The sequence below is a fragment of the Orycteropus afer genome, unplaced genomic scaffold (assembly GCF_000298275.1).
Source record: "Orycteropus afer afer isolate SDZICR_OR568_19922 unplaced genomic scaffold, OryAfe1.0 scaffold00273, whole genome shotgun sequence".
NCBI classification, from domain to species: domain Eukaryota; kingdom Metazoa; phylum Chordata; class Mammalia; order Tubulidentata; family Orycteropodidae; genus Orycteropus; species Orycteropus afer.
The window spans coordinates 3,805,018-3,815,718 of NW_006921860.1; the positions used below are offsets into that span (position 1 = coordinate 3,805,018).

General features: G+C 46.8%; 1 protein-coding gene across 1 annotated transcript in view; it reads left to right on the plus strand.

Moving 5' to 3' along the window:
- Window positions 1-9,413, plus strand: part of DYNLT2 (dynein light chain Tctex-type 2) — a 24,422-nt gene extending 15,009 nt beyond the window's left edge. The window contains exons 2-4 of the mRNA XM_007950503.1: window positions 835-1,041; window positions 3,715-3,873; window positions 9,303-9,413. Of these exons, the coding sequence (XP_007948694.1) occupies window positions 835-1,041; window positions 3,715-3,873; window positions 9,303-9,413 (477 nt within the window). The remainder of the gene's footprint in view (window positions 1-834; window positions 1,042-3,714; window positions 3,874-9,302) is intronic.
- Window positions 9,414-10,701: the final 1,288 nt, after the last annotated feature.

Genomic DNA, 10,701 nt, shown 5'->3' on the forward strand with positions numbered 1-10,701 from the left:
GAATCCACTCGATGGCAGTGACCTTGTTTTTTGTTTTATCGCCCGAATGGCCATATTCAGTACTTCACTGCACCATAGCTTGGATCAGGCACACCTTAGTGCTCAAAGTGACAGCTTTGCTTTCTGACACTTTTCTGAAGGTCTTTTGCAGCAGATTTCCCCAATGCAATATGTCATTTGATTCCTTGACTGCTGTTTCCATGGGTGTTGATTGTGCATCCAAGTAAAATGAAATCCGTGGCACCTTCAGTAACTTCTGCGTTTATCATGCTCATTGGTCCAGTTGTGAAGGTATACTGCTTTTTGTGTTTTTTTTGTGTGTACGTATCTCATGTCGCCACTAAGCTCTGCCTCTTACTAGTATGATCTTGGACCGGCTACCCCCACTTCCTGTGCTTCCATTTTCTTATCTGTCAGATGGGGATAACATAGCAAGGTGGTTTGGCTGGTGAAATGAACTACCACAAGTAAAGCTCCTACAAGACGGTCTGTATTTGTGATGCCCTTGGAAGACAGTAGCTGCCATTTTGCGTTTTAGATGTTTGATAAGTACTTCTGGATTAAGGAACACTGGTGAATATTCCCACTTGGAACCTAACACAGTACTTCTTGAATAAACAAATACTTCTGCATACCCCTACAGAAGCTAGGACAGTGTTTTAATAAATGTTGTAAGCAAAAACGGGTTTTGCACAGATTTATCACAGTGAGGCCAGCCATCCTCTCAGACGTAGGGAGCAGAGCGTCGTGGTGTTGCCAGGACAGATTTCCAAGCTTTGTGTCAGCCGGGCCACTGCCCCAGGTCTCTGTAACCAACCTTCCTCCCTCTCTCAGTATGCCCAGATCTTGAGGGAAAGACTGCGAGACTCCATACACGATGTCCAGTATGTGGAGCCGCCCTTCGATGACTCGATTGCTGACATAGGTAAAGAGTGGAAGAGCGCCCTGGCAAAGTTAAAGTTTGCTAATTCATACAGAATGGAGCCGCTGAAGAGATTCCAGGCCCATACTGTAGAAATGAAAGTCCAGCAGATACTAACGGTAAGTGCACATCATGATCAGGGTATCTTGGCTGTGTAATTACCCCCACCCATAGCAAGATTTATGGCAGTCTCATAGTGCCCCCCCCCTTATTTCTGGTAGCATTTATCTCTGGAATCTCAAAGTATAGTGGAGGCATTGCTCAGGAATTTCCACATGGAGGCCCTCAGGTAGACTAAATGGCATTTTCTTTGCTTATTTCATTAACTCTTAATTATAGGTGATTTATCCCTAAGGTCCCACTTTTCTCTCATTTTTGAAGAAATGACTTTGGGAAAAAAAAAAAAAAAACATTGAGCATGTGCAATTTGTGAAAAAGGTGTTCCTGGTTACATTAGGAAACCTTACAAACAGGCAGGTCCCAATTTATCCCTAGGTGGTTTTCTTGCTTCCAGGATGAACCCACTGCCATTGAGTTGATCCTGACTCACAGTGACTGCCGTTGGGTTTCTAAGGCAGTAAATATTTACAGAAGTAGACTGCCTCATCTTCCTTCCACAGAGCCCCTCAAGAAGATGGATTGACACCGTGGCTGCAGCAATAGGCTCAAGTATAGCAAGGATTGTGAGGCTGAAGTAGCACCCTGCAGTGTTTTGTTGTTGTACATAGGGTTGCTATGAGGTGGAGCCAATTCAACAAGACCTAACAATACAACAACAGGGTCTTGGTAAGGAGCTCTAATGGTGCAGTGGTTAAAGCATGGGGTTGCTGACAGTTCAAACCCACTAGCTGCCCCACAAGAGAAAGATGAGGCAGTCACGTAAAGATTGACTACTTTGGAAATCCTGCAGGGCAGTTCTATTCTGTATTTTAGGGGTGCTGTGAGTCAGGCTAGACTTGATGGGGGTTGGTTTGGTGTTTTGGTTTGGGGACTCTGCAGCTGGGCTGACTCCAGACCTGCCTGGGAAGTTTCCCCTCAGTGGTTCCTGTCCTCACAGCCTTTCATTTCCCTCTCATTCTGAATGTGCAGATGCGGGAGAACGGGTTGATGACAGAGACTTGCATTATCTGCTGGGTGGAGATTGCCTATACATGGGTTTTGAGGTGTCTTTGCTCTGGAATCCTTCATTTCTATTCCTTGCTGCTTCAGATATTCACTATAGTACTAGGGGTGATGGAAGTTGTCAAAGACGCCATCTAGTACCGGGATGTTGGGAACTGTCTAAGATGCCATCTAGTACTGAGGGTTATGGGAGCTAGGATGCCATTGTAATACTGGGAGTGATGGAAACTGTCTAAGATGCCATCATAGTACTGGGGGTGATGCGAGCAGTCTAAGACGCCATCTAGTACTGGGGGTGATGGGACCTAGGATGCCATTGTAGTATTGGAGGTGATGGGAACTAAGACGCCATCTAGTATTGGAATGTAGTACTGGGGGTGATGGGAGCGGTCTAAGACTCCACTTTTGAGATATGTACATTAAGGGGGAAATTGACAGGCAAATAAAACTGTCTGTCCATCAATAGAATGCATGAATTTGGATCAGATCCTGGCTTAAGCAAGCAAAAAAAAAAAAAAAATACAAGTTATTCCTGGGCCCTGGGGAAGTTTGTGTATGGATGTGAATATGACTCAATAGTGCTGACTTTATGGGTCTCTGGGAGTTTATGTCGTGATGTGGTAGAGATTACCTCATTAGGCAAGTATGCTCTGGCACCCAGGAGTGAAGTGTCAGTGGCACACCCTTTTCTAAATGGTCCCCAATGTGTGTGGTCAGTGGTCCCCAATGTGTATGCATGTAGGGACAAAGATGCTCCAAGTTGTTGGGTTTGGATGGAGGGTATCCATGTATTCATTGAACTTTTCTTTCTACTCTATGAACATTTGAACTTTTTCCTCATAAAAAGTGGTGGGAAAGTGCACAGCTGTCTTTGCTGAAGGAGGTTTCAGCGTCCGCTGCATCTGACCACTTAAACTCATTCTCTCCTGATGGTGAAATGTGCTGCTCCCATGCTTTCGACCAGAAGGCTAAGATATAGAGACAGAAGAGTGTGCCAGGGCCCATGTGCAGCCCTTCACCAACACAGACGTGGGCACTGGCTAACCTGAGCTCATGCTGTCTGGTGACCCCTCGGGGCCTCAGTCTAGCAGGGCAGGGAGGGAAGGTGGGCTCTGCTCTGTCTCCATTGCCTCACAGCTTCAGAAAAAAATGCTCGGCTTCATCTCATTGGTGACAATCTGCTTCTCTGCTCCGAACACTAGGAGAAGCGTGTGGCATGGGAGCAGGCGCATCTGGTGTGCCTCACTCAGCCTTGCCACGTAGTGAGTGTACGCACATCTGCAGCGTCTGACTCTACGTATACAATGGTATCTTAGTCCCATCCTCCCCAGACTGCAATGGTGTTACACAAGTTACACTGACCTCCAACAGTCAGGTGCTCAGATACAAAGACACAGCAGGTGGGGTCTGCCTGCAGCAAGAGCCAAGCACTTAAGTCCTGAGCCTTAAGTATTGGTGATGAAGAACAATTATCCATAAAGTGAATCTCAAAGGAATGTTCCTCAAGACTCTGAGTAAGTTGGTAAGTGTAAACTTCGTTGGCTGTATTTAGTAAGGACTTGGGGCATTTGTCAATGTTACATGTATCAGTCAAACAATGTTCTCATTTGCATTTTATAGAGTAAATATTTGCTTTGAAAGTGAAATACTTTTCTTAAATTTTTTTCAAGGAAAGTCTCAAAGATGTGAAATACGACCAGAAGGTCTTCTCTCACTTGTCGCTGGATTTGGCAGACCGCATATTGTTAGCAGTCAAGGAGTTTGGGTACTCCCGTTATAAGTTCATTGTAAAAATATTATTTATTCAAAAGACTGGCCAGGCAATAAATGTGAGTAGCTCATGGATCCAACATCTACCGCTTAGCACTGTAAGATGTCTCTTTTCCATGTTGTTGTTCTTATGTGCCGTCGAGTCGTCTCCAGCTCATAACGACCCTATGTATGACAGAGCAAACACTTCCCGGTCCTGGGCCAGCCTCACGATCCCTACCATACATGAGCCCATTGCTGCAGCCATCATGTCAGTCCATCTCATCTAGGGCCTTCCCCTCTTTTATTGACCCTCCACTTTACCAAACATGGCATCCTTCTCAGAGAATGGTCCCTTCTGACAACATGACCCAGGTAGGTGTGATGAAGTCTGACCATTCTCACTTTCAAGGAGCATTCTGGCTGCACTTCTTCCAGGACAGATTTATTAGTTCTTTTAGCAGTGCACGGTACTTTCAGCATTCTTTGCCAACACCATAACTCAAAAGGATCAACTCTTCTTCAGTCCTCCTTATTCATTGTCCAGCTCTCACATGCATAACAGGTGATAGAAAATACCACAGTTTGAGTTAGGCACATCTTAGTCTTCAAGGAGATATCTTTGCTTTTCAGCACTTGAAAGAGGTCTTTTGCAACAGATTTGCCCAATGCAACATGTCTTTTGATATCTTGACTGCTGCTTCCATTGGTGTTGATTGTAGAACCAAGTAATATGAAGTCTTTGACAACTTCAATCTTTTCTCCATTCATTGTGATGCTTCTTAATGGTCCAGTTGTGAGGATTTTTGTTTTCTTTATAGCAAGGTGTAATCATACTGTGGACTGTAGTTTTTAATCTTCATCAGTAAATGCTTCAAGTCATCCTCACTTCCAGCAAGCAAAGTTGCGTTGTCTCCATATCTCAGGTTGTTAATGAGCCTTCTTCCAATCCTGATGCCACATTGTTCTTCATATAGTCCAGCTTCTCAGATTATTTGCTCAGCATACAGATTGAGTAAGTATGGTGAAAGGATACAACCCTGACACAATCCCTTCCTGATTTTAAATGATGCAATATCCCTGTGTTCTGTTTGAATGACAGCTTACTGGTCTATGTACAGGTTCCTCATGAGTACAGTTAAGTGTTTTGGAATTCCCATTCTCCTCAATGTTATCTATAACTTGTATTATGATGCACACCATCAAATGCTTTTGCATAGTCAATAAAACACAAGTAAACATTTCTGTTATTATTTGCTTTGAGCCAAGGTCCATCTGATATCAGCAATGATATCCCTCACTCCATGTCCAGCTTGCATTTATAGAAGTTCTTTGTCAATATAATGCTGCAACCATTTTTTAATTATCTTCAGTGAGAGTTTACTTGCGTGTGATAACAATGATATTGTTTGATAATTTCCACATTCTGTGGGATCACCTTTCTTTGGAATGGGCACAAATTTGGATCTCTTCCAGTCACTTGGCCAGGTAGCTGTCTTCCAAATCTCTTGGCATAGACCAGTGAGTGCCTCTAGTCAGGCATGCGTTTGTTGAAACATCTCAGTAGGTATTCTGTCAATTCCCGGAGACTTGTTTTTTGCCAATTCCTTCACTGCAGCTTCAACTTCTTCCTTCAATACCATTGGTTCTTGATCATATGCCACCTCCTGAAATGGATGAGGGAGCTCTGGTTGCATAGTGCCTAAGGCATTTGACTACTAACCAGAAGGCTGGCAGTTCAAACCCACTAGCCACTCCTTGGAAGGAAGATTGGGCAATCTACTTCCATAGTGATACTGCCTCAGAAACCCAAAGAGGGGTTGCTATGAGTTGGATTTGACTCGATGGCAGTGAGTTTGGTTTTGGTATTTTGAAATGGATGAACATCGACCAATTCTTTTTGGTGTAGTGACTCTGTGTATTCCATCCGTCTTCTTTTGATGTTTCCTGCATCATTCAATATTTTGCCCATGGAATATTTCAATATTGCAATTCAAGGTTTAAATTTTTTCCTTAGTTCTTTCAGCTTGAGAAATGCTGAGCATGTTCTTCCCTTTGGGTTTTCTAACTCCAACTCTTGGCACATTTCATTATAATAATTGACTTTGTCTTCTTGAGCTGCTCTTTGAAATCTTCTGTTTAGCTTTTTTATCCCATTGATTCTTCCATTTGCTTTAGCTACTCTCTGCTCAAGGGCAAGTTTCAGAGTCTCTTCTGACATCCGTTTTGGTCTTCTTTTCCTGTCTTTGTAATGACCTTTTGCTGTCTTCGTGGATGATGTCCTTGATGTCATCCCACAGTTTCTCTCTCCATGAGGGGGTGTTTATTGTCATGAGGCTAGGGAACTTCAGGATCCAGGGTGCCTTTTGAATGAAAGGATAATTTTGTTAAATACAGTTTGTTTAACTATAAACAGCTTGAAAAGCACTACCCTAGCAATGACAATTTCCTATCAAAATGTATTAAATTGTAGGACATTGTTTTCCTGATCATACCAGTTTTGACAATTTAATGTAATTTAATAGTTAATTCACCAGTCCCTTTGTCATATGAAAGGAGCTCCGGTGGCGTAGTAGACAAGGCATTTGATTGCTAACCCGGAGGTCAGTGGTTCAAACTCATCAGCTGCTCTGCGGAAGGAAGATGGGCCGATGTACTTCCAATAAAGGTTTACAGCCTTGAAATCCAATGGGGGTTGCTATGAGTCGGAATCAACTCGATGGCAGTGAGTTTGGTTTGGTTTTTTCTTTGTCCTACAGTGATGGCTTGTATGTTGCTGTGACGCCAGAAGCTGTGCCACTAGTATTTCAAATACTAACAGAGCCGCTCATGGTGGACAGGTTTCGGCAGAGCTTGCAGACTAGGACAGACTAGGAAGGAAGGCGTGGTGACCTACTTGAGAATTTGCCAGTGGAAATCTCATGACCTAGGAGAGGATTGCATCTGATAGGGGACTGGGCAGCATTTCGTTCTGTTGCCCATGAGATCACTGTAGTCAGAGCTGACTCGATGGCAACCAACAACAACATACTGATTTGGGGCATTAATGGGTGTTAGGTGCTAAGGAAAATATAAACAATTACAAGACATAGTCCAGGATTCTCCAGGAATTTTGATTCTAGTGAAACCAGTGCAGTTTTGAGTTTAAGGAAATGAGGGAGACATGAAGAGCCTAGGTTCTGGAGCCAGGTGTCCTAATCGTCAGGTCCAGGTGTCCTAGGTCTAAGAATCCCAGGTCAGGTGTCCTGGGTCCAGGCACCCTTGGTCCAGGTGTCCCAATCCAGGAGCTCCAGGTCCAGGTGTGCTAGGTCTAGGTGTCCCACGTCCAGGTGTCCCGTGTCGAGGCGTCCCAGGTCCAGGCACCCTAGGTCCAGGTGCCCAGGTCCAGGTGTCCTAAGTGTGCATCTTAGCAATAGCACAGGCCAGCTGTAGCTGTGGCCTTGGCCTGGTCCCTCCAGTGACAGAGCATCACCATCACCCGCCTCCCGGCGCTGTTGCGATACAAAAGGTGATGGTGAAATCCTTCCCACAATGGGCAGGACGGAGCCCTCAGTGAGCAGGGAGTCATTGTGTAAGTTACAAATAACGGTGCCCCTGCATCAGGCTGCATGGTGGCTAGTGATTTGGAGTGTACATGGGCAGGCGGGGAGAAGAGAGGAGAGCCTTTCTGAGGCAGGGAGGAGGGCATGGGCGGCTGAAGGCCCAGAGACTTGGGAGGCCGACTGTGAGCTGCGGGAGGCTGCTGTGTGAGTTCTAGCGGGAGAGGAGAATTACTGCATTCACACCTCCTCATGTGACAGGAAACAGTGCAGGTGATGACAAGCGCTGGGTAGGTGATGGGACAGGGTGACGGAGTGGCTACATGAGTGGCCTGGAGACAGGGAAGGCCCTCTGACGTGGGAGTAACAAGAAGGGGCTGGCTGGGCAGCAGATCAGAGAAGGTCAGGAACAGAAAACTTCTACAGCAAAGATCCTCAGCAGGAAGTGACTCGTGCTTGCTTGGTTAATGTCACTGGAGTGGACTCAGCTAGCGGGGAGGGGTGGGCTGTGGGGGGGTCACTGGGACACCTGCAAAACACCTCTGCCCCCACATGTAGTGGCTTAAAACGACAGCATTGCAAGACCAGCTTTGTGGTTCTTCTGGCCTTGCTCCTGCCATCAGGGGACCTTGTTGGGGCTGGAGGTCCACAGTGGCCTGACCAGTCTGACTACCTAGTGCATAAGCAGTACCCCTGTCGGCAGGGGCACCTGGATGCCTCTGCACTGGCCCCTCAGCCTCCAGTAGACAGAATGGGCTTCTGTGCACCGGCTCAGGACAGCGTGCTAGCAGGCCAGAGCAAGAGCGGGGCTGCATGGTGTCCTACCTGTTGGTCACAGTGAGTCACAGGCCAACGCACATACAAAACCAAACTAACCCACTGCCAGACAGTTGATTAGCGACCCTCTAGTACTCTGGTGGCGCAGTGCCTAAGACATTTGACTGCTAACCATAAGCTTGGCAGTTCAAACCCACCAGCCATTCTGCAGAAGCAAGACTTGGCAATCTACTTCTGTAAAGATTTACTGCCCCAGAAACCCACACAGGGCTTACTATGAGTAGGAATCAACTCAATGGCAATGAGTTTGTTTTTTTTTTTTTTTTTAGAATGCAGCACAGGACTGCCCCACAGGCTTTCCAAGGCTGTAATTTTTATGAAGCGGACTGCCTCATCTTTCTTCTGCAGTGAGGCTGGTGGGTTCAAACCACCAACCTTTTGATTAGCAGCCAAATGCTTTAACTGGTACATCACCAGATCTTGTTACTCACATGCAAGGGGTGGGAAATAGACTTAAGCTCTTGATGGGAAAATCTGCAAAGCATTTCTGGCCCAGGTCCAACCCACTGCAGAGAGGCTGCAGTCAGACGGTATATGGCATTGGGAGCCAAGCGAAGATGTTAGTTAGGACTTCAGGAGCAGCCCAGTGGGATGATTAATGTCGTCTCCATTTCAAGTGGAAGTTGTAACAAACTTGCAGTTGAAAATTATTTAAGAGTAGGTGGGCTGACTCCTTGTCACAAAGCACAGCACACTAGGGCAGTTCATATGTGGCGCTGGCAGTTGACATTGACTCCGTGCTGCCCCAGGTGCACACAGGCCCTTCTGGGTAGGTTTGAACCACCAACCTTTCGGTTAGTAGCTGAGCACTAACCGTCTTTGCCGCCCAGGGTCTCCTTGTGTAGGGGCTTTTCAGCCGCCTCCCAGAGCAGCCTCGAGCCCCTGGGGCCCTTCCCTGGGAGTCAGCGTCAGACAGCTGCCACCACACACACAGGGCAAGGGCTGACTGGCTGAGGAAGCTGCACTGGCCAGTCTTGCCACGGAAGAGAAAAGGGACACGTTACTTTGAAAATAAATCTTTCAGAGCTACCAATGCATCTTTTTCTTTGAAAGAGATCAAATTTATTTAGATTTAACAATTGCTTCTTAAAGTGCTTAATCTAAAGTCGTTTTTTTTCCGGTTTCTCCCACAGGTTGCCAGCAGAGGGCTCTGGGACGTTGCGTGGGACAGTTGGGTCGCAGCTAAACATGAAACAGAGAGTTACATTGCCTTGGCCTTGGTGTTTGCTCTGTACTGTGAATAGCTTGTCACACGTGTTGAAGAGCATTAGCGTCTAAACTTCTCATGTACAGATGTGCAGCCCCCTTGGTAGTTTTGATCATCCACATTTTTATCTCCAATCGGAGTGTCTTACATTGTATTCTTTTAACAACAGAAAGTGTGGACCCTTCACATACTGTTTAGGTTCTAGATTCCCATTGTCTGTGCTGCTGCCTGCCGTCTTCTGAGCTTTAATGAAGCCCACATACATCCTACACATCTGTAGTGCTAGCAGCTCTCATGCCCACCCATCCACAAACCAAACCAAACCAACCACCTTGAGTGGATTCTGATCCACAGCGCCCCTAGAGGACAGAGTGGAACTGCCCACAGGGTCTCCAAGGCTGTCAATCTTCATGAAGCAAAGCCCAACCACACCCACTGCCATGGAGTCTATTCTGACTCACAGCGCCCCTAGAGGACAGAGGGGAACTGCCCCAGAGGGTTCCCAGAGCTGCCAGACTTTACTGAAGCCCACTGTCCCGTCTTTCCCTGGCTAACCTTTTGGTGGGCAGTTGGAGCCTTAACTGCCGCAGCCCACAGCTGGTTTAGACACCCTCCTCTGTACTCCTGACACCTCTGGGGATATTTCTGCCATTCCCCCACCCTACCCCCTGCCACACCCATGCACGCATGGAGGCAGCATCACCCCCATCATCCTCCCACCTCTTCTTCCCCTAATTGAGGCTTGTGCCCAGAAAACACAGGCCTTCTGTCACATAACCTTCCCCATGCCTCCTCGGCAGCCAGTTCACCGTGAGTCACCCTGAAGACCCCTTACCAACGTGCTAAATATTAGGGGCCATAGCTTCTGAACCGATTGTCCTGTAAGAAGCCGTGAGATCCCACTGCAGGAAATGCTACCTAAGTGTCTACTGTGGAGATCCAGATGTGCTCTGACCTGACTGCCTGCTTCTTGGGGAGGTTGACAGTGACTTCTGGAACTTCCTTCAGGGGCTCTACAAAGTCCCCCATATCCCCTACCCTCCTCCTGATGTGTTTGGAAATTTCCTTAAAAACAACTGACTCCTTCCTTCAGGACGAGCCCCCTGCAGCCTTGCTGGGGGAAGTTATTTCTCGTCTGTCCCTCACGCCCAGGGCCTTTGCTGTCACAGCTCTGTGGCTCCTAGGCATTTATGTCGTCTGGACACACAGTCATCTCCCTGTTGGCCGCAGTTGCCTGTGGTCCCCTGGCTTATTCCTTTTCACTACTGGAAGATGTAGGTTACTGGGTCAAGGTCTTCATCTTTACTCAACTCCTTTCACCATTC